The sequence below is a fragment of the Neovison vison genome, chromosome 3 (assembly GCF_020171115.1).
Source record: "Neovison vison isolate M4711 chromosome 3, ASM_NN_V1, whole genome shotgun sequence".
In the NCBI taxonomy this organism is placed as follows: Eukaryota; Metazoa; Chordata; class Mammalia; order Carnivora; family Mustelidae; genus Neogale; species Neogale vison.
The window spans coordinates 147,990,468-148,014,237 of NC_058093.1; the positions used below are offsets into that span (position 1 = coordinate 147,990,468).

At 43.0% G+C, this 23,770-nt stretch overlaps 1 protein-coding gene across 1 annotated transcript in view; it reads left to right on the forward strand.

Moving 5' to 3' along the window:
* ACAA2 (acetyl-CoA acyltransferase 2) overlaps positions 1-23,770 on the forward strand; it is a 30,330-nt gene that overhangs the window by 420 nt on the left and 6,140 nt on the right. Inside the window, exons 2-7 of the mRNA XM_044243016.1 lie at positions 6,357-6,523; positions 14,809-14,937; positions 16,435-16,551; positions 18,429-18,576; positions 20,551-20,726; positions 21,280-21,409. Of these exons, the coding sequence (XP_044098951.1) occupies positions 6,357-6,523; positions 14,809-14,937; positions 16,435-16,551; positions 18,429-18,576; positions 20,551-20,726; positions 21,280-21,409 (867 nt within the window). The remainder of the gene's footprint in view (positions 1-6,356; positions 6,524-14,808; positions 14,938-16,434; positions 16,552-18,428; positions 18,577-20,550; positions 20,727-21,279; positions 21,410-23,770) is intronic.

Consider the following 23,770-nt stretch of genomic DNA (forward strand, 5'->3'; position numbering starts at 1 on the left):
CAGAATCTTGTGGGGACGCACTGACGGTCTCTTGGGGTCTCCGGGGAATTTCTGCCTCAGTGACCTGCTCCGCCACATACTTCGTGGCATTCTGTTGGAAGACCAGCTTATTCCCTTTCCCTTCCATTACTTTAAGTTAACTCTAGGAAAGTGCAATCACTAAGTACATAAATTTTAGGGTTACTACCTTTTTAAAAAAAGAATTACAAACTCTCGTCTCATAACAAATGGTCACAGTCAATAGAACTTTAATTTTCAGGAACAAGAACAGTAGTACCCCAGGGGCTTTTGTTTTCTTTTCTTTTCTTTTTCAGCATGCATTCCGTTGCACCCAAGGAATCGTTCTCTTACTGCTGTTTGGCTTTTGGGATTGTTTGTATATCCTTTCAAGGCAGCTAGGTATGCTTGCCAAATTAATCTAGAAACTGAAATGGATGCTGTAGCAGCAGTTTCCCTTAATTTGTTCTGGTTGTTGTGTGTCATTGCTCTAATTAAATAAGTTAATATTTTCTCTGAGACAGACAGGAAGGCAGTGTTCCTGTTTTGCATTCTAGTGAGATTTTTTTTTTCCTGTGCTGTCACATCAGCACACCTTGCAAGTCCCTTGGCAAACCAGTGATCTTTATACTGCCTCCATAGTTTTGCCCTTTCCAGGTGGCATATACTTGGAATCAAATAGTCTGTAGCCCTTTTAGATGGGCTTCTTTCACTTACCAGTATGCATTTAAGCTTCCTCCGTGTGTTTTTTTGACTTGACAGGTCATTTATTTTTATTGCTGAATACGTGTTGTATGGCTGTGCCACATCCATTCACCTATTGAACGACATCTTGGATTCTTACAAGTTTTGGCAGTTCAGAATAAAGCTGCTGTAAACATTCGTGTGCAGGTTGTGTGGACGTGAGTCTAAGGCTCATTTGTATAAATGCATAGGAACAGTGATTCCTAGATCATGTGGATAGGGTAGGTTTTGTTTTAGTTTTTTAAGGAACAGCCAAACTGTCTTCCAAAGTGCTTGTCTTTTGCATTCCCAGCGGCAACAAGTTTCTTGTGCCCTGCATCCTCGCCAGCATTTGGTGGTGTTGGTGTTTTGGATTTTAACTATTCTAATAGTTGTGTGGTGCTCTCTCGTTATTTTAATTTGTGTGTCCCCAATGACGTAGGATGTGGTGTGTATATTTTCTTACTGCTATTTGCCATCTTTATATCATCTTTTGTGGGGTGTGTTAAGATTTTTCTCTTACCCACTTTTTCACTGGGTTGTAGGTTTTCTTCTGTTGAATTTTAAGATGTATATGTGGTGAGGGAGCAGAAGGCTAGCTGAAGAAGAAGCATACAACCTCCGCCCAGCCCCCACTCCTGGGACCTATGTGATGTTCTTCCAGGAATCTCCCAACTGTCATCTCCTTAATATCTTGCTAGAGGGGAAAACAACCTGAACTTGTGGTATCTTGTAGGTACCTTGTAGGTTAGTCCTCTTTAGCATAGGAAATTTCTTTGGAAACCTCCCAATTCCTTCCTTACAACTCCCAAGGGGATAATCAGGCATTTTTTTTTTTTTAAGATTTTATTTATTTATTTGACAGACAGAGAGAGATCACAAACAGGCAGAGGGGCAGGCAGAGAGAGAGGACGAAGCAGGCTCTTTGCCCAGTAGAGATCCAAGGACCCTGAGATCCTGACCCGAGCCAAAGGCAGAGGCTTAACCCATTGAGCCACCCAGGTGCCCCAATCAGCCTCTCCTTAAGACACCGGCACAGCAGCTGTTCTGCACAGAGCCCTGTCCCCTGTGCTTTAATAAACCATTATTTTGCACCAAAGACTTCTTGGCTCTGGACCTCACCCCACTAAAACTTTCCTATATTCCAAAACCACATCATTTGTGTATATTGAATACCAGTCATTAATCAAATAAGTGTGTTTTAAATAATCTCAGTTTGTAGCTTGTTCCTTTCATTTCCTTCTATGGTCTTTTGCAGAGCAGAATTTTTAAATTTTAATGACATTCACCTTTCCACATTTTTCATTCATGGATCAAACTTCTGGTGTTCAGTCTAAAAAGTTATCACCAAGCCCATGGTCACCTAGATTTTATCCTATATTATCCTGTAGAAGTTTTATAGTTTTGCATTTTACATTTAAGTCTGCGAGCCATTTTGAATTAATTGTGAAAGGTTTAAGGTCTGCGTCTAGATTTTATTTTTTAATTAATTTATTACTTTATTTTTGCATGTGGATGTCCAGTTGCTCCAGCACCATTTGCTGAAAAGACTGCCCTCTCTCCATTGAGTTACCTTTGTTCCTTTGTCAGACTTTGAGATTCTGCCCATGTTTTTTTGTTCTCTCTTCAGACTGTAAAATTTCTGTGTCTGTATGTTCAAAGTCACTGAATCTCTCATTGCCATTCTTCTGTGAGGCCCATTCAGTGGATTTTTTATTTCAGATACCTTTCAGTTTTAGAATTTCCATTTTGGAAAAAAAAAAAAAGGAATTTCCATTTTGATTTTTTTTTTTTAACAGTTTCTGTTTCTTTACTGAGATGGCCTATCCTTTGTTACAAGCTTACTTTCCTTTATATCCTTAAGCATAGTTAGAAAATCCTTGTCTGCTAATTCTAACATTTGGGTCATCTTGGGGTTAGTCTCTGTTGACTGTCTTTTAAGAATGAATCATGTTAAGAAAAATAAAATAAGTAAAATTTTAAAAATCATATTTTCTTGGCTCTTCATATGTGCAGTAATTTTGGATTGTAGCATGAACATTGCATATGAAACATTGTAGAGCCCGATTCTGTTATGTTCTTCCAAAGCATGTTAATTTATTGATTGGTTGGTTGGCTGTTTAATTTGCAGGCAGTTAATTCAGCTGAACTTGGAATCGGTAAACTGTTTCCCTGGGAGCGGACAACAGCTCAAATCTAAGTTCAGTTCTTTTAGCCTTAGCTAAGGTGTTTGTAGATCATGGTTACAGGGCCAGCCAGATACTTGGGCAGAGTTCGTGTGTATGATTTGGGCTCTTGCCTGTGGTCCTTTCCTTTCCCACTTTCATTCTTATTTACCAGTGGCTGGGGTTGCCATGAAATCAGTTCTCTGAGTCTTCAAGCCAGTAAGACTGAGTTTCTGAGTTCTAGCCATTCACGTAATGTGGACTTTTTGCCTTGAAGTCAGAGGCTATAAATAAATTGAACATTCACCCTGTATTGTTCCCTTCTTCCACATCTCCTCCATACCTGTCTAGTTTTGTTCATTTTCCAAGGCCGTCAAGTAGTCATTTTTCTATACCATCATTGTTATTTGCAGGAGAGGTGATCAGATAGGAGCCATGACCACAATCAGGCTGTAATTAAATAAGGAAGAAGACATGGGAAGGGGAAAGAAAACCGAAATAAAATACCAGTATAAAAATAGGTAAAATATTAAAGCTAGGAGGTTTATTTATTTTTTATTTTTTTAGATTTTATTTATTTATGATAGAGAGAGCGATAATACAAGCATGGGGGAGCTGGAGAGGGAGAAGCAGGCTCCACACTGAGCAGGGAGCCCAATACGGGGCTCTATCCCAGGACTCCGGGATCGTGACCTAAGCCAAAGGCAGGCACTTAACAACTCAGCCACCCAGGCGCCCCAGGCAAGGAAGTTTAGAGGACATTGGCAGAAATTGAGGAAGGTATAGTGCCAGAGAGAAACCCATCTATCAGAACAAAAGATATGTAATGCACTGAAGTAATATTTATGGGCTTGTAAATATCTGAATATTGTATCTGTAAAGATTAATTGGTTCTCTTCTAAATTACAATTGCATATGTTAGGAGTAGCATTCTTTTATCTTTTAATGTTTGGGGGTTTAAGATTTTTAAAAATTAGAGTGCATGAGAAGGGGGAGGAACAGAGGGGGAGAGAGAGAGAGAGAGAGAGGATCTCAAGCAGACTCTGAAGTGGCCCCATAGCAGGGCTTCATGTCAGGATCCTGAAATTCTGACCTGAGCCAAAATCAAGAGTCAGATGCTTAACCACCTGATGCCTAACCTAACTGACTGAGCCATCCAGGTGCCCCTCCTAAAATTCTTTTAGACTGTGAGTTTCTCAAAGTAGGAATGAAAGGAGAAGCTGAAGTTTTTTGTTTTCTTTTGGTTCTGGGAGGGTTTTTTTGTTTCTGTTTTTTGGGTTTTTTTAGGATAGGTTGAGTTTGTTCCACAAAAGAGATAGCCTCCACTAACGTAATCAGGAGAATTGTACTTAAATACCAAACGTGGTATAATATTTGTATGGTCTCAATTACAGGTTAATATCTTGACACAAACCCATTGTTAAAAGTCCCATCATTTCTTGGCAGGACATGGAAATGTGAGCTCAGATTGTTTTGGGAGAAGCCTACGTATGCAAAGCACCAAGCATGAGGTCCGCCCCATACTGAGTGCCTCCTGTATGCACCGTACTTTTGACCTGCGGGATTGTTAGGAAGATTAGATAATGAAAAGTGATAAAATGTCTAGTGCTTAGTTGGTGCCTAATAAATGTTAGTGGGATGAAACGGGCTCTATTGGGTGCTGCTTCCCGATGTGCAAGTTTTGTCTTGTACAGCTCTAGAGAGTATTATTCCCAGCGCTGGAGACTTCTGTAGCCTTTTTCGGGGGAGGTGGCGGTAGAGTGCCTCAGTTAGGAGCGATTTATTTATTTGCATCGGGACATCTGTTGGACTAATAGTGATACCATAATCTTTTACTCTTAATTTACATTACTGTGTGTATAGATAATTTCCTCTATATTCTTTATGGTTGGATCAGGAAATCTAGTTGTATTCTAAGAGACATGTTTTAACAGGATATTGGCAAACTAGAATGTCTTCAGAAGAAAGCAACCAGAAATGATGTCAAAGAAGTTTTGTAAGAATGCGTTTTATTTACTTAAGAGGTGGGAGATGTTACAGGTTAGCTGACTTTAGATCTGGAGGGGCTATCTGTGTAAAAGATAGTCCACTTTGTAAAAGGTAATGAATGGTTCATATTATTTGAAATTTGTATTTTAGTCATCCTGTGGCTCCAAAGTTAAAGGCATATGTAGTTCACATTCAAAACATTATCAATTCTAGAAACAATTTTTCTTTCCTTTTTTTTTTTTTCCTGTAGAAACAGACTTGGGATACATTTGGGTAAGCTGGTAGATGGAAGACGGGCTAAGCTGGCTCAGCTATGTAGGAGGAAAAATCATACTTCAGGTTGTCCATTCATAGGCATGCTGCTTCACACAGTGGAGTGTGCCTTACTGTAAATTTTCTAGCAGAGGAATTTTTGTCTCTTGTGTCAGGAATTTTCTGTAGGGTGAGTGGTTGGCCTCAAACCTCAAGAGAACTTTTAATTTGGAGATTCTTTGAGTCTGTGACTAGGAAATGTACTTCAGCACATTGAAGAAGCATTGTTTTTGTTTTTGTTTTATTTTTTATTTTTTAAAGATTTTTTATTTTACTTACTTGACACAGAGAGAGAGATCACAAGTAGGCAGAGAGGCAAGCGTGGGGGGTGGGAGAGCAGACTCCCTGCTGAGCAGAGAGCCCAATGCAGGGCTGGATCTCAGGACCCTGAGACCATGACCTGAGCCGAAGGCAGAGTAAGCTTAACCCATTGAGCCACCCAGGTGCCCCTGTGTTTTGTTTTTTTTTTTTAAGATTTTATTTGTTGGAGCTAGAGAGCACAAGCAGAGGGAGCGGCAGGCAGAGGGAGAAGCAGCTCCCTACTGAGCAGGGAGCTTAATGTCATCCCCAGACCCTGGGTTCATGACCTGAGCCAAAGGCAGATACATAACCAATTGGGCCACCCAACTGTCCCAGCGTTTGTTTTATCTATTTATTTTTATTTTTATTTTTAAAAAATATTTTATTTATTTGACAGAGAGAGGGAGAGAGTTTATAAGCTGGGGAAAGGGGGAGCAAGAACTGGAGAGGGAGAAGCAAGCTCCCCGCTGAGCACGGAGCCCAGTGCAGGGCTGGATCCCAGGAATCCCCGGGATCATGACCTGAGTCAAAGGCAGAGACAGACGCTTAACCTACTGAGCTACCCAGACACCCCAGTATTTTAGTTTTAAACAAATGTTTCTAGCTTTGTAGCTCACCGGAGGACAAGAATGTTGTCTATCAGGATGGATTTATGTTGCAGCGTGCAGTTCTGGGGGCCAGCATGTAGGTACTGCTCCAGCTGATACCCCTTCCTTAAAAGATTGCTTCCGTGAGTGGGACTTGTTCCATGTACTGTTCTGGGACAAAAATTGTCTAAGTTCTAATTGAAAACAGTACCTAGTACTAGGTTTCATAGTGAGATTATTTAAAGCATGTTCGGGACACTGAGGAATCTGTCTCTGCTTACAGGTGTGTTCATTGTTGCCGCTAAGCGAACCCCTTTTGGAGCGTACGGAGGTCTTCTGAAGGACTTCACAGCTACCGACTTGACTGAGTTTGCTGCCAAGGCTGCTTTGTCTGCAGGCAAGGTCTCACCTGAGACCATTGACAGTGTCATTGTAGGCAATGTCATCCAGGTCAGTAGGGCAGAAGGGAGGTCGGTATTCATTCTTGTTGCTTCGTGTTATTAAGAAGATAACTTAATATGTCTTAATAGTGAACTAGTTAATAGTTAAATGTATTTATGATTTAAGTAATCCTTGACTCTAGAAGTGATGGCATATATCAAAGCCACCATATAATCCAGAAGCTCTATATCTATCCCATTGGAGTTACATTTCGTTGCTTCTCTATCAGATTCATTTCCTTGACTTATCTAAAGTTAGTTGGCTCTCTCTGTTTACCAACTAAGAAGGGTAGAAAACCTGGTCAGTGTAAGACATCCCCTATAATTTCTTAACCAGCAGGACCTTGGTCAATATTTGTTATGGAAATAAGAAACTCCTTTACCTTCTATATTGCTATGTTGAGGTCAACAAAATAGATCACATCATTTCATAGATAATGAAAGCTGTATATTTCTTTGAAGTATTGCCAAAGAGATGGGGCTCCCTTCTTCCTCCTGGCCCTTGGCTTAACAGAAGCTCCATGCAGAGTGCATTGCCACCCCAAGTACCTTGTCACTGTTCTGCTGGCTCAGAAAGTGGTTGTTCCATACTAGGAGAGGCAGGCCGAGAAGACTGGAGGCTGCTGCCACCACCTCCATCACGTGCTCAGCTCTTGGGGCAGGGATGAGGCTCCAGAACGGGTGTGCAATTATTTCCACCCGCAACCTCCGCTCCGGAGCCATGACTCATAGAGATTTCACTTCTAGCAACAACCAGTTTTGTTTGCAGTGGAGTCTGAAGGGCTTCATTCATTTTTTTTCTTCAGTGACACTTTTCCTTTAATAGTTTTTGTCCTTTTCTGCTTTCCAAATGAGCTCTCAGTTACAAAATATCAAACCGCTCAAAAATTCCAGCCGTTGACACACTGTGGAGAAGCTCACAAGTAAGGACAGGTAGCAGCGGCATGTGACAAGAGGTGGGAAGTGACTGAAGCAGTGCTTACAGATGTTCATGAGAAGCTCAAACTATGCAGCAGGTTGTGCCGTGATGGCAGCACAGCTTAGACTAGTCACTACCTTGCGGTGTGGCATCAGCATGTTTGGGTTCAGAGTCTACATGGCAAAACGACTTCTTCCAGTTAAGAGTTCCTGGCTTGCACCAGTCACAGGATGGCCAAAGGGCACCGGACCCGTCTATTAGCTTTTCAGAAATGCTGCCATAGACCTCACAGGGAGACCTCGGGAGCTCTGCACTTCAGCGACAGCGTGCTGTGTGGGTTTCCTGTCTGGATACGTAGCTCAGCCAAACTCCAGATGCCATTATTGAGCTTCAAGGATTGATACAGCATGTCCTCCCCTTCCACATTCCTCTTGGCGAGGCAGTAAACATTGCTGTTTTGCAGTTTGCTGGAAACTGTCAGTATTTAATGGACATTTCCTTAATCTGAAACTGAAGGAACCTAAGGTGTTCAGAGGCAGGGAGACATCCGCACGCTGCTTTGGCATCTGTGGTGTGTGGTCAGCCAGAGGAGTGCTGGGAATGACCCCAAAGCTCCTCTTGTTTAACTGGATTACAAAGTCTGTCATGTGCTGCACAGCATTGTTGGTGAAGTTCATTTTCACATAGGTGTGCCCTTGGCGGTGAGTAAATGTCCTGGAAATCTCCAGACCATTATTTTTTACTGCAGGCAGCCAGACAGCCTTAGGCACCACCCATCCAGCAGGTCCCATGCCTGTCCCATGGAGAGGGCTGACACGTCATTCAGACCACTGCTGACCCCAGTGGGAGCAGGTAGAGGAAAGAAGGTTACAGGCCCTGAGGATGGGATGAAAGACCATCTCACCGGCCCATCTAGTCCTCCTCCAGGGAGATCTGCTGCTCCCATCTTTATGGAGGACACCTGAAGCACATTGACTGGGAGACTGAGGTCAAGGTTTAGAAGGTCTAGAAGGTCACCTTGAGAGAGGATAACCTGAGGCTGTTCCAAGATCGTGGCAGTGGTCGTGCCAAAGGCTGTCATCTACATCAGTGCTCCCATGATATATTGGCACATGTTGCGACGGATCCCATGACTCCTTCTACAAAAGCATTGGGAGGCTTATGGTACACCAAGGCCAAAGATTGGTGTGGCAGATGAGCTCATCCAGCAGAGCTAGCACAATAAGATCAGTCTCAGGGTCAGTGGCTTCTCACACGAGACGACTAATTTGCCTGTGACAGGGTCTGTTGAGAGAAGAGGCCCGTAAATATAGCCCTGCTCTCGAAGGTCAGGTTTATCAGAATCCTGTGTTGTCAAACTCAAGACTTGTTGTAGCAGCTGTTGTGTTTCTGGTGTTTGCTTGAGAAGCAGCTTCGCTGTGGCAGGAAGCAGAGCGACCTGCACCTGGGCTCATCAGGAAAACCCTCCGGGAAGCTCTTCAGTAACTCATCTCTGCCCCGACCCAAATCATAGCTGCTCGTGGGTCTGCTTCATCCAGCACTAGTTCTCACTCTAGTTCTCACACTAGAGTGGCACTGGTACTTTCGTACTTGTTGGAGTGTTTGTGTAAGATGTCCCTGATGGCAGCAGTTAGCTCTTGGACCACCCGGTTTCCTTTGGTCCAGATGAGGTCCCCAGTGTGTGCTTCCGCAGTGCTCTGTGGATCACTGCATTTCAGTGGCACTATGCCTGCGGCGATTTTGAACAGCAAAATCTCCAACAAAAAGCACAAAAATGCAAAAAACATTGCAATAAATAGACCACAAAAAGGAGATTTTTTTTTGTTTTTAAGATTTTATTTACTTCAGAGAGAGAGTGTAAGAGCAGGAGGGAAGGGGAAGGGGCTGACAGAGACGCAGACTCCCTGCTGAGCAGGGAGCCTACACAGGAGGCTCAGTCCCAGGACCCTGGGATCATGGTCTGAACGGAAGGCAGATGCTCAACGGACTGAACCACTCAGGCGCCCTGATAGGACACTTGTTTATAGCATGAGAGCTAAAACAAGAAGGCTGAGTGTCCCTTTGTTCATCTTCAGCTAGGAAGGTGTATATTATTTTAGGCGACTAAATTTTCTCAATGTTCCTCCAACCTGCTCATAATCTGGAAATAACCACAGAAGTGCTGGAGGTATTACTTTTGGGGTTACAAATAAATTTTTTTTAAAGATTTTATTTATTCATTTGACAGAGATCTCAAGTAGGCAGAGAGAGAGGAATGGAAGCAGGCTCCCCACTGAGCAGAGAGCCCAATTCGGGGCTCGATCCCAGGACCCCGGGATCATGACCTGAGCTGAAGGCAGAGGCTTTAACCCACTGAGCCACCCAGGCGCCCCTACAAAGAAATTTTTAACACGTAGGTGAATTCACAAGTATAGAATCTACAAATAATGGGAATCGACTAACTGATGTTTTGAGAGGTTTTAAAGGTATTAAAGTATTCTGTCCTTAGCAGTTCTCATACATGAAAAGAATTACGTGAGTTACGGAGGTCAAAAAGGTATAAACTTCCAGTTCTAAGTCAGTCGGTCAGTCTTGGGGCTGTAACGAAACAGCGTGATGACTATAGTTAATAATACTGTACCGGGCATTTGAAAGATGCTAATAAGTATTAAAAGTCCTTGATGGGAGAAACAGGAACAAAGGCTGTGTTTTGCTGCCGCTGTAGTCTCCAGACAGAATTCCTGAGGTACACCCCTCCCGCCCCGTCAAGGACTGGTTAGTACTTTACCACTGCAGCTTTGTTCTTGCTCCTGTTACTTGCCACTGATCTTTCCGCCGATTAGAGAGCAGTCATCTTTCAGACATGTCGCCGCTTACATACACCTGAAGGGTCTCAAGACTCCTGGTTTACTAGACAGAAGTAAAGAACCTTATCTAAGCAGCAGCCAGCCCCTCAAGGTCCTGGATAAGCTCTGCTTCCAAATTCCATAGGGACTTAACGCTATCCCTAACCCCCCACTAACTACAAGGTGTGTAATCAGTCACTCACAACCCCAGTGCAGCTCTTCCTGCCTATGGGTCCTGTCCCTGTGCCTAAATAAAAGTACCTTTTTGCACCAGAAGTGTCTCAAGAATTCTGACCATTCGCTCCCAGCCTCACATCAGTCCTCAAAAAAATTTTTTTGTTTAACTATATAATGTGGTGTTGGAATATAGGTGAGCTTTGGTAGGATGAGGTCCAGAGTCTGCAACCAAGAAAGAAATCTTGACGTCTTCAGTGCAAAATGGTGGTTTTATTAAAGCCCTGGGACAGGACCCGTGGGCAGTCTTGAGGAATGGTTATTATATAGGGGAAGTGGGGGAAAGTAAGGAAAAGGAAAGTTTCAAAAGGGTTTTCATGTTAAAGAAGACCCACCTATAAGACACAGGATACCCGAGGCCTTGCCATTGTCAAGTTAAGGTGGTTTTTCCCTCTGGCAAGGCATTAATGTTAACCTAATTGGGAGATTCCTGGAAGACTGTCCCACATGTCCCATCCCAGGGTGGGGGTTATGGGGAGGTTGCCCTGTGCCAGCTTATGTCTTGTCTTCAGCTAGCCTTCTGCTCTCTCGTCATATATGTGATGACAGATGTTAACTAGACTTAACTGTGATCATTTGCAGCCTATACAAATACTGAGTCATTACATAGTACACTTGAAACTAAGATGTTTTATGTCAGTTATACCTCAGTTGACAAATAAAACAGGAATAGGAACTTTTAAAAAGGGTTAAGTTCCAAGTAAGATTTATGGAATATTAAAAAGCCAGAAGAAACCCTAGAGATTTTGTAGAACTCCAGGCCTCTCTTAACACATGAGGAAACCTCCAGGGAAGTTGCAGAGTTGCGGAGTGGTGATCTGTAATAGTCCTGGGCTGGAATGCTCCTGACTTCTGGTTCAATATTCTTCCACCTGTACTAAGCTCTTCCCACAAATCTTGGCGTTAAAAGGGATGTAGAGTCATTTCATGGGAGCACTTAGAGAATATGTTAAAAAAAAAAAAAAAAAGGAAAAATTATCAGTTTATCAGTTACTTTCTGGAATATAGTGGCCAAAGTAAAAGATAATCTGGTTTCTAAGCATCAGGTAGGACCACATTCAAAATATCCATACAAGTAAGTATGTATGCCATTATCGCGATCTCCGTAAACTATCTTTATTCAGTCAGTTGGGCTAGAATTTAACAACTCAAGCGTAACTACTCTACTCTTATTTACAAAGAAGGCACTTAGGAATCCATTTGCAGATAATTTCCCATGGGAGGAACTGAGAGTTAGGTAAACCAAAGTTCACACTGCTAGTGAATGACAGAGTCTAGATTCCAATCCAGATCTGACTCCTGACCTAATAATAATCTTTGTATTACCTCAGACTACTGCTTGATTTTATAAAACAACCTGTTTTGCCAGTCTGGACATTAGAGTATTATAAGGGAAGTGACTCCAAAACAGAAAACCCTGGCAAAAGGAATTTTTATATGTTGAAATAGGCTTAACAGGATCCTGGGCATGGGGCTAAGATTGCCTTTTGCCATTGGGAAACTATTAAGATCGAGGCAGCTGAGTTCCTAGAGGACTGTCAATCTGTTTCAAGGACTTGTCAGTGAGCTGTGAGTAGTAAGGAAATTTAATATTTTTTTCTTCTGCCTTTGTTTCCCACATCAGATGGACCAGTGAGGAACATGTCCAAGTTATTTTAGGAAGTAAAGCAACAAAACGCAAAGCTAAAATTTCCCATCAAGAAGTTCTTCTAGGGCACCTGGGTGGCTCAGTGGGTTAAGCCGCTGCCTTCAGCTCAGGTCATGATCTCAGGGTCCTGGGATCGAGGCCCACATTGGGCTGTCTGCTCAGCAGGGAGCCTGCTTCCTCCTCTCTCTCTGCCTGCTTGTGATCTCGCTCTGTCAAATAAATAAATAAAATCTTTAAAAAAAAAAAAAAAAGAAGTTCTTCTAGTAGCTTTTTTTTTTTTTTAAAGATTTTATTTATTTATTTGACAGAGAGAAATCACAAGTAGATGGAGAGGCAGGCAGAGAGAGAGAGGGAAGCAGGCTCCCTGCTGAGCAGAGAGCCCGACGCGGGACTCGATCCTAGGACCCTGAGATCATGACCTGAGCCGAAGGCAGCGGCTTAACCCACTGAGCCACCCAGGCGCCCTCTTCTAGTGGCTTATGGCATGGCTTGTCTTGTGCGTTACCACCCCCACACCCCCTTTAGTGGGGAAGCATGACTTATTCCTCAACAAGTAAGCAATTACCCCTCAACAAGGAACACCTTAGAACACAAGTTTTGAATCACATCTGTCTACCTGTAAAACTGAGGGATGCAATGTGGCAAATACCCACAAAACCCAAAACAAAGCCTTGAACGAGGACAAAGATTTGTCCAAAAGTGCCTAGGATGGAAAGCCTGGAAGTCCATAAGACATGAGATACAATGGTGCATCCAAGCCCTGGTTTGTGTTACTGTGTGGGACAAGCAGATGGTTTAAACCTCTGTGGCTCAGCCCATTTCTCTGTTTATACAGACAGAGCTAGCACTGCTGTGTATGGTATCAATTTACTCCTTTGTCCTTTACGATTTATTTGTCACACTAGGCTGAACCCACTCCACCAGGTTTTTCCCAAAGGCTGAGCGCACTGACTGCATCCGTGCAGGCGTGAGAAGCTCGTTACACGTTCCCACTCCCACGCCAAGTCTGACTCCTTGGGAGTCCGCTTCCAGCTCTGCATTTTATGCCACTATATCTTTTGTATGTGTTTTTTCACAGTTTTCCTATCATGCTAAACACAGTACAAAGTCTCAACACACTGACACCTGGTTCTGGTTACCTGGTAGTATTACTTGTGTGCCATTAAACAGGAGACCAAGGGCACCCGGATGGCCCAGTGGGTCAAGCGTCTGCCTTTAGCTCAGGTCATGATCCCAGGATCCTGGATGGAGCCCTGTATCAGGCTGTCCTCGAGCGGTGAGTCTTCATCTCCCTCTGTGCACGCTCTCTCTCAAAATAAATAAAATCTTAAAAAAGAACAAATAAATAAACAGGAGACCGAAACCACAGAGCAAATACACGGGTTGGGGTTATAGGGTAGGAAACCTATAAAAACACTGAAGTGCAAATTGTAACCAGCTGGTAAGTCTGTAGCAGACCACCTGCCATCACTGCTCTTCTGGGACCCCAGAGCCAGGCCAGCGCTTTTGCTTTGGAACCTGAGGTTCTTGTTTAACTCTCCCCTCCCTAGGTCAACAGGTCTCAGCCTCAGTTTCACATTATCCCCTGGGTGCTTTTATTTTTTTTTTTAAAGATTTTATTTATTTATTTGACAGAGAGATCACAAGTAGGCAGAGAGGGAGGGGGAAGCAGCCCCCCCCCCCGCCCCCAGCAGAGAGCCCAAGGCGGGGCTGGATCCCAGGATCCTGAGACCCTGATGGGAGCCGAAGGTAGAAGCTTAAGCCACTGAGCCACCCAGGCGCCCCTCCCTGGGTGCTTTTAAAAGTGTCTACTGATAACCTTGCCTTGCCTGTGCTTTCCCGGTTTCATTGGTTTGATTATGCTAAGCATTCGTATGTCAAGCTGTCCTGGTTTTCCAGTATGCAACAAAGGTTGAAAATTACAGCTTTTGTATTTATTTATTTGACAGACAGAGATCACAAGTAGGCAGAGAGGCAGGCAGAGAGAGACGAGGAAGCAGGCTCCATGCTGAGCAGAGAGCCTGACACGGGGCTTGATCCCAGGACCCTGAGATCGTGATCTGAGCTGAAGGCAGAGGCTTAACCCACTGAGCCACCCAGGCAGCCCAGATACTTTCTCTTTGAAGGAACATACTATTTTAAGATAGCCCATTTTATTTTTAAACATTTTTTTTTTTAAGATTTTATTTATTTATTTGACAGAGAGAAATCACAAGTAGATGGAGAGGCAGGCAGAGAGAGAGAGGGGAAGCAGGCTCCCTGCTGAGCAGAGAGCCCGATGCGGGACTCCATCCCAGGACCCTGAGATCATGACCTGAGCCGAAGGCAGCGGCTTAACCCACTGAGCCACCCAGGCGCCCCTATTTTTAAACATTTCTAATTGTTACAAATTTCTATCTTCTATTAATACAAGAATTATTTTAACTGTAGTAATATAAGGATTTCTCGGACTTTGTGTGTTTAAAAACCAGCAGACCACATTGTGGTTTTTATTCAAATAATAAACACTTGTATTACATAAAATACATGCTATACCTGTATACATTGTGTCCTAGCTTAGAGCCTTGTAGTTTATTATTTTTGATAGATTGCCACCATTTCTGTGTATTTTGTCCTTCTTGTTGCCAAGATTTATCGAGGACATTCTTTGCCTTCTCCCTCTGTTCCAGAGTTCTTCAGATGCTGCATATTTGGCCCGGCATGTTGGTTTGCGGGTGGGAGTCCCAAAAGAGGTCCCAGCTCTCACTGTCAACAGACTCTGTGGCTCTGGTTTCCAGTCCATTGTGAGTGGATGTCAGGTATGGGAACGTTTTATTACTTCTCTGAAAATATGCTAAAAGCTGTTGGAGAAAATGCCCCACTTCAGCAGAACACCTAGGCTTTTGTTTTATAGTGCTTCGGTAGGCAAGGTCAGTATTTGATATTTCTTGGAAAAGTACACAGGAATACAAGAATCCACAGTTCCTTAAAAGCTGTTCACGGATCTTTGAAGACATACTAAGTGGAATAAATGAGCCACAAAAGGACAAATACTGTATGATCTCCCTCATATGAGTAGTCAGATTCATAGAGACAGAAAGGAGGATGGTGGTTGCTGGGGCTGGGGGAGGAGAAAAGGAGGAGTTCATGTTGAACGGGTACTGAATTCAGCCTGCAGAGCCGAAAAGACGTCTGGAGATGAGTGGTGGTGCTTGGTCAGAAAACACTGTGAATGCACGTATTGAACTATACACTTAAAATTGGTTACAAGGGTAAATTTGAAGTTAGGTATATTTTATCACAGTTTTTTTTTTTTTTTTTTTTTAAAGTTAATCATGACTCTCACTTTTATCTAGTGCTTCCTGTGTGCCTGACCTATGCTAGATTTACATTCAGTATCTTACTTAGGCTTCACAACCATCCGGTAAGACGGGAGCTATCACTATTCGCATTTAACAGACAAGGAAACTGATCAGTAAGGTGACTAAGTTACAGAGACAGAACTTGAACGCAGGCCTGTGAAACACGGAATAAAGACTATAAGGCTAGGAAGAAAGTTGGAGGGTTTAGGGGATGGTAAGAAATGCATTCCTTTTTAAGGGATGGGTACTTGGACAAATACATTTGATTCGTGAGCACAGGGAAAGGGATACAGTGAAATCCAATTTTATTTGTCCAGATCTTCATTTTCTTACAGAATGAAGGACGTGGACATATTGTGATGAATAATTTTCATGTTAATTTATTTCTGTAACAATGTATCTGAAACAGTGGTCCTGATTCTCTTAGCAGTCACTGTGAATACTGGCTTTGGAGGCTTGTTCTTGCTTCTTGTCTGAGAAATGCAAATAGTGGGAGGTGTTAGAAGGAAGAAATGGGTTTCCTTTTCTGATCCTCCTCAGTTAACTCAGTTCTTGTGTGTGGTCTGTTACTTGCAGCAGACTCCTGCATTAATGGGATAAATTCTTCCGCCTTTTTAAAGGATTTGTTCTTTATCCTCCGCTGATAATCTATATATTATACCAGGCATTAATATCTCTGCTGATTTTCAGTATTTATTTCGAGGCTAAGAATTACCATTCCTTGCCAAAACATAGGTAGAATTTGTCACTTGCGCACACACAATTGACGTCTGTTAGGTTTTTCTCCCCTTGTGTCTTAGGGATGGGTACTGTGGCATGTGCTTTACCATGACTTGACAAGTATTTCCTTTTGAGACTGTAAACCATTACATTTACTGTTAGTTTACTGCTTAATACAAACCTCTGTCACAATAAAAGTTTTTTTGTTATTGCTGCGCATTCGTTTTCCAATAGGAAATTTGTGTTAAAGAGGCCGAAGTTGTCTTATGTGGAGGAACTGAAAGCATGAGCCAGTCCCCCTACTGTGTCAGAAACGTACGCTTTGGAACCAAGTTTGGATCAGATCTCAAGGTTAGAACCATTCAAATGTTTAAAAATGATTTGTCGTGCATTTATGCTAATATATATTTTTAAAATTTTATTTATTTATTTGACAGAGAGATAGGGAGGGAACACAAGCAGGGAGTGGGAGTGGGAGACGCAGGCTCCCCGCTGAGCATGGAGTCTGATGCAGGACCTGATCCCAGGACCCTGGGAGTATGACCTGAGCCAAAGGCAGCTGCTTAATGACTGAGCCACCCAGGTGCCCCATGCTAATAATTTTAATAACACCATTTGGGGAGAGGGAAAACAGATTTTGAAACTAGTTTCGTTAATAGGGGATTGACAAAATACAAAAATGACTTGAAATTTGTAAACTATTTCAAAACCCCAGTCTGGTTTTAGTTTTAACATCCTAACCCGCATTTTAAAAATCCACATAGACTTTATCTCACCACGCCTCTGATCATGGAATTAATACACTGGGGAGGCAGAAGAAAGGAGGAGGCAGATCAAAAAGTAGGCAGAGGTTGAAATAATTAATTTCTCTACTGAATAAATGGTAAACCCAGTAATTAAATCTTGACCATGATTTATGGAAGTTTTCTTCCTGGAGCAGTCTCCATTGAATAGGTATCTTCTTCACAGAAAACCTACTCTGTTTTATTGATTTTTTTTTTTTTTGCTCTTTAAATTTTTTTTTTTTTTAAATTCTCTTTGAATAGAGATGATGTTGTCCTGAGTCAGTCAGACAAAAACTGACCTTCCCATCTTTGAGAGCTCTGGCATGGGAATGACAGTACTGACAGAGGGCAGTAGTGTGCTGTCCCTCCCCTGGGAAAGGGCTAATGACATTCTCTGTTAGCATTTTCCAACAGCAATGATTGGTTCACACTTCACCTAGTTCATCCCCTGGCCTTTTTGAAAGTTGGAAAGAATAAGACCTAGAAAATATGAAATAGTATTTTAGACACCAAGCATTAAGAAAACCTTTGGAAAGACAGGTCAGTAGCTCAAAGATGATGAGGGGCAGTGGAGAAGACACAAGGGGGCCCCCTTCTCAGAGACTGACCCACTGGATAATAAGTAACTTTTCTGTTCCTCAAGGAACCTGTGTGGGGTTTTCCACCTCCCAGTAGCTGACAGAACCAGCTGGTCCTGTCTGTTCCTGCGGAGCGCAGAATCATGGGTCATAGGTGGCTACAGGGAAACATCGGATGAGGACCCCGTGTTAGGTTTAGGTTTCTTAAAAATGTAGCCTGGAGGGTTTCTTTCTTTTTTTTTTTAAGATTTTATTTATTTATTTGACAGACAGAGATCACAAGTAAGCAGAGAGGCAGTCAGAAGGAGAGAGAGAGGAGGAAGCAGGCTCCCTGCCTGATTCGGGGCTCGATCCCAGGACCCTGGGATCATGACCTGAGCCGAAAGCAGGGGCTTTAACCCACTGAGCCATCCAGGTGCCCCTTTTCTCTTTTTTAAGATTTTATTTATTTATTTATTTATTTGTGAGAGAGTATACGGGGAGGGGTGAGAGAGGGAGAGGCAGACTCCCTGCTGAACAGGGAGCCTGACGTGGGGCTCGATCCCTGGACTCCAGGATCGTGACCTGAGCCAAAGGCAGACGCATAGCAACTGAGCCACCCAGGTGCCCCGGTCGTTTCGTTTTTGATTGTACGATGATCTCTTGTGTCCCCTCCCTGAACAGTGAGGATGCGTGCATTTGATAATGGCATTGCGTGTTTTTTAAAATGTCCCAGAACCAAAGATGAATAATAATAATAATAATCAGAAAACGTAATTTTACTTTCATTTATTGGGACAATTAATTAAATATAAAGATATTACAGCATATTACTTTCAAAAGGTACACCTTAACAAATCACCTTACTATTCATGTCTTTCAATAGCTGGAAGATGCTTTGTGGTCAGGATTAACAGATGAGCATATCCGGCTCCCCATGGGGATCACCGCGGAGAATCTTGCTGCAAAACATAACATAAGCAGAGAAGACTGTGACAAGTACGCCCTGCAGTCCCAGCAGAGGTGGAAAGCTGGTCAGTGAGATGCATGTTGCAAGTGTCAACAGAAGAAAACTTGGGGGGTGGGTGAAATGGGCAGAGGGAGTCAAAGGTTATAAAATAAAGTAAATCCCGGGGATATAACATACAGCATGGTGATCGTAGTTAATAACAATGTAGAGCGCGTCCGTGAAGTAGCTAGTAGAGTAGGTCTTCAGGGTTCTCGTCACAAGAAAAAATATTGGTGCAGCTATGTATGGGGACAGATGTTAACTAGATTTAGAGCAGTGATCACTGTGCAGTCCTGTATACACAGATACCGAATGGCTTGGTTGTATACCCGAAACTAATACAATGTTGTATGTCAGTTATACCTGGGTTTAAAAAAATAGAGAAGATTTTGGTCATTTTCGGATTATAATGGCCATATAATAATATTTATTTAAAATTGTACCTTTTGAAAGTCACTTTTTTTCATCATTCCTTTGTGTTTAGATGCCTAGATATTCTGTGAATGATTGCAAAATTAACCGGGAGTTTCTCTTTTGAAATACAGTAATGCTACATAAAAAGTGGCATTGCTAATTGACCTTATCTGGCCACTTGAATTTTGTCCTCCATGGTTCTGATGTCAGCAGAACACGTAGAACACTCTGCTGCAAGGGCTTTGATACTCTGTGAGAGACAATGGCTCCCGGAAGCTGCGGGCCCGGGGAGGGTGTTCTCCTCTGTGAGGCATATCCTGTTCACGAGGAAGGGGTGGCATGTCTGGAAAGGACCCATTGTGCGCCTTCCTCCTCCCATTCCTAATTGAGAACCATTGCGCGCTGACTCGAAGACTCAGAACTCTCTGCGGCCAGAGCTCTGGTGCCGTTGCTGTAACACTTCCCACTACTGTCAGACCAGTCCAAGGTGGGCAACATGACAGTATGGTGAGTCGAAGACATTTGTTAGTCTCTTGAAAAAGATTTTTTAAATTAAACTATTAGAAATGAGCAGCAACTCTACTTCAGGGGCGTTAAGTACTCGGAGTAGTGAGAATGAAGTTCATCTTAGCTCTTCAGAGGGAGAAGTGGGATGGAGCGGATGCCGGCCAGCTCATTGTCTGTGTTTTTCTTACACATTGAAGTGGGAGCATGCTGGTCCGGAGGCCAGGAGTCATCCGCTCTGTGTCTCCCTTTGCCTCATAAACAAGTTAACCAACCTCTACCGAGTCATTTTTTCACTGGGCGTCTGTACAACTGAGATAAAGAAGATTTGCCTCCCATTTTCCCCTAAGAGTTATGAAAACCAAATAAGGGAAGTGTGTAGCCTGCCCTTGTAAAGGGCTATCAGAAGGAAGGTGGTCTCGCTCCTGGCGTATTCTCTTTCTGGAGGCTGTAGATTACTGCGGTCCATTGAGGTCAGTGGAGGTGGAAGCAGGTCAGCTGTTTGACTCACAACTGTGTCGGTAATCGCTCATAGAATTTCTTTGGGTTGCTTGTCATTAAATTTCAGTGATAGATTACTTGGTAACCTAGATCGGTAACTTCTTTTGGAGACAACTTCTTTTTTCTTACCGTGGTAAAGACACTTAAAATAAACTCTACCCCCTTAACAAATTTTTTTAAGTGTACAATACGTTATTGTTGTATGACCTGGTGACTTTTCAATTTACTTCTTACCTCACCCAGAGCAGTTTAAATGAGACATTAAGTTTACTTAGTGCTATTCTATCTGTAGCTAACAGACAAGGACTGCTAATAATCTAGTGATACCTTGTTAAAAAAAAAAAAATTACAGCAAAAAAGATCAAAATTACAATTTTAAAAAGAGGCAGAATACATTTGCATAGATTGATGGCAGTGTATTAAGTCCTTCGAGAGGCAGCGTAAGTTGTACCTGTAACAGAGGCTTATGTTAAAGTAGGCTGCGAGGAAAGGGTAGAGCCAAAACTGAAGGATGTGTTTGGTTTAGTTTCTTGTATCTTCTTTTTCTCCCATTCTCACGATGGTCTTGCTCCTCTTTCAGCTAATGATGCTGGCTACTTTAATAATGAGATGGCACCCATTGAGGTGAAGACGAAGAAGGGGAAACAGACAATGCAGGTAGACGAGCACGCTCGGCCCCAGACGACCCTGGAGCAGTTAACTAAACTCCCCCCAGTATTCAAGAAAGAGGGAACCGTGACCGCGGGCAACGCCTCGGTAGGTGACGCCACAGCTCACCTTGGACTCTTGCTGCCGTGTTCAGTGCAAAGTAGTCCTGTGGGGTCTTTTGGAGGCTTCTCGTGCTAGTCTGTAGCTGTTTGCCTTCAACTGGCAGCGTTCATATTCGGTTAATTGGGGGTTTCATAGTCCCAAACAAAATACTTTAATCGCATATAATACTCTCCCAGTTTCTTAGTCTTTTCAAAATACTACAAGGACTGTAGAAGGAAATCTGCTTGGTTATTATTCCAGTTTTCCTGGGTTCGTTGGTTGGTTTGTTGGTTTTCTGATATATACAACTCAACAGATTCCTTACATCTCCCCATATCTGGACATAATCTTTTCCTGGACATTGTTTCCTGTTTTCCCTTGGTGAGGTTAGATTCTGTGCCTAAAACAGTTCCTGGAGCACTGTGAGCCCTCATCATAGCCCAGATTGTGATGCTGTTTCTTACATAGTACCACAGTCTTAACACTACCGCATTAGTTCAAACCTTGATTAACTGGGTCCTTCTGCCCTCTAGTCAGTGTTCCTGTTTTTGTTTCCAAGGGGGTATCCGATGGTGCTGGAGCTGTTATCATAGCTAGTGAAGATGCTGTTAAAAAACATAACTTCACACCACTGGCAAGAATTGTGGGCTATTTCGTGTCTGGATGTGATCCCTCCATCATGGGTATTGGTAAGTTTGTAGTTTATGTTTCTGGAGAAAAGTCGACTTTGGCCTTCAGATACCTGAAACAGTAGCCAGATCAAGGTCACTTGTGGAGAAAAGATTGGTCATCAGTCATTTAAACAAATCTAGAAAACCTGTGCTGGGCCCAGTAGGAAAACCAAGACTGCTCGTGGGCGTTATCACATCTCACTGTCTTTATTTAAGACTGGCTCCCAGCATATAACAGAAGAATTACAAGGTGCTGACTACAGGAGACAAGAGGCAAGGAGAGATCCTGGGGCCAAACAGAGATAGCTGAACGCTGGGTGTCCTGCATGCGGCCCCTGGTGTGTCTCCTTTCCTCTTCCCACAACCCCTTTGTGAGGGAGAAAATGGAGGCTTAGGGAGGTTATCTTGTCAAGTTCCAGACGGGTAAGTGATGGAGCCAGGATGGGAACCGGGCCTCTCTAATTCCAGTGCTCTTCGCACTGTGCTGTCCCCGAAGTCAGAGTCACGCCCACCTGGCTCAGCTGCCACTCCATAGGAAAATGAAGGATTCCCGTAGATCTCAGTTTGGCAGAGATGAGCAGAGAGCTCCCTACAAGTGTGTATAGTTGACCTTGAACAACGTGGGGACAAGGGGTGCCAGCCATCACACAGCGGGAGTCCAAGTACCACTGTTGCTTCCCATGAAACGTAACCACTAAGAGCCTCCTGTTGCCCAGAAGTCTGACCCGTATCATAAGCTTTTAACACACACTTTGTATGTTACATGGAGTACACACTGTGTTCTCACGGTAAACTAGAGGAAAGGAAATGTTCTTAAGAAAACTGTACGCAAATACATTCATCGTACTGTACTGTATTGACCACATCTGCACATAAGTGGACCTGCTCCATTCAAACTTGTGCTGTTCAAGGGCCTGCTGTATGCTCCTTTTGGCTTGAAAGATACAAATTAGGAAAAGAAACAGCTTTTTGCTGGATGTGCTCTTAGGAACCTCAGATGTGCTGAATTTTAGTAATGTCTGTCATCATTCTCCAGGAAACAGAATTGATGAGGTGCCTCACTTAAAAAATACTAGTGCTGGAGGCGCCTGGGTGACTCAGTGGGTTAAGCCGCTGCCTTCGGCTCAGGTCATGATCTCAGGGTCCTGGGATCGAGTCCCGCATCGGGCTCTCTGCTCAGCAGGGAGCCTGCTTCCCTCTCTCTCTCTCTCTCTCTCTGCCTGCCTCTCCATCTACTTGTGATTTCTCTCTGTCAAATAAATACATAAAAAAAAAAAAAAAATACTAGTGCTGGAGGCTTTGTCCTATCCTGTCTGTACCCTCATACCCCAAAGAAAAGGCTACTCGGGCTAGATTCAGATTCTCGATGGGTCCAGAAGTTTTTCTGTGAGCGCAGTTAGGCCTTTTCCAACTAAATTGGATTTTGAAGTAGGATCCAGGGTAGAAGGGGGACGACCTGTTGCTGACCTGTGTTCTCAGAGATCCTTCGGTCTGTCTCTCAAAGTTCTTCTCAAGTAATAGCATTTGTGCTCACTGGGGACATAGTAAATACCCAACTGTATCTGTTTATATTTTGTCACTTTCACTGTGTTTCAGATTACTTTAACCAAAACCATAAGCTATGTGACCATCTGTTAAAAGTCAGTTTTTTCTATGTTTCAGGCTTAAAAGCTTAATTAACTTTTAGCTCCTTGCTTTCACCAAAATGCTGCTTTTGCTTTAGAGATGGAAAGTAGCTTTAAACAGTATGGTATTTATCACTTCAGTGTCTGGAACAGTGGTTTCCCAGACCCCAAATGATCATCAAAATCTACCCATAACCCCACCCCAAAAGATTTTGTTTCAGTAGCTCCAGGGTGAAGCCTGGGGAGTATGGGGTTTAAGTGTACCTGGCTCGTCTTGATGATCAATTAAATTTATTTGATACAGGTAAGTAGTTATTTTATAGTTCTTTTCAGTCTAATATCACTGGTTCTGGTACATTAACATAGCGAAGAAAATATCGTTTTCCCAGGGCGCCTCGGTGGCTCAGTCATTAAGCATCCGCCTTTGGCTCAGGTCATGATCCTGGGCTCCTGGGGTTGAGGCCCACATCTGGCTCCCTGCTCAGAGGGAAGCCTGCTTCTCTCTCTCTCACCCCTCCTGTTTGTGTTCCTCTCTCGCTGTGTCTCTGTTAGATAGATATTAATCTAAAAAAAAAAAAAGAAAAAGAAAAAGAAAAAAGAAGAAAATGCAGTTTTCCTTTCTTCTGTTCCAGGGTCTGGATGCTGGCCTTTTCTTTGTAGCCTTTTCTTTGGGGTATGAGGGTACAGACGGGATAGGACAAAGCTTCCAGCACTAGTATTTTTTAAGTGAGGCGCCTGCAGTACAGTGAATACC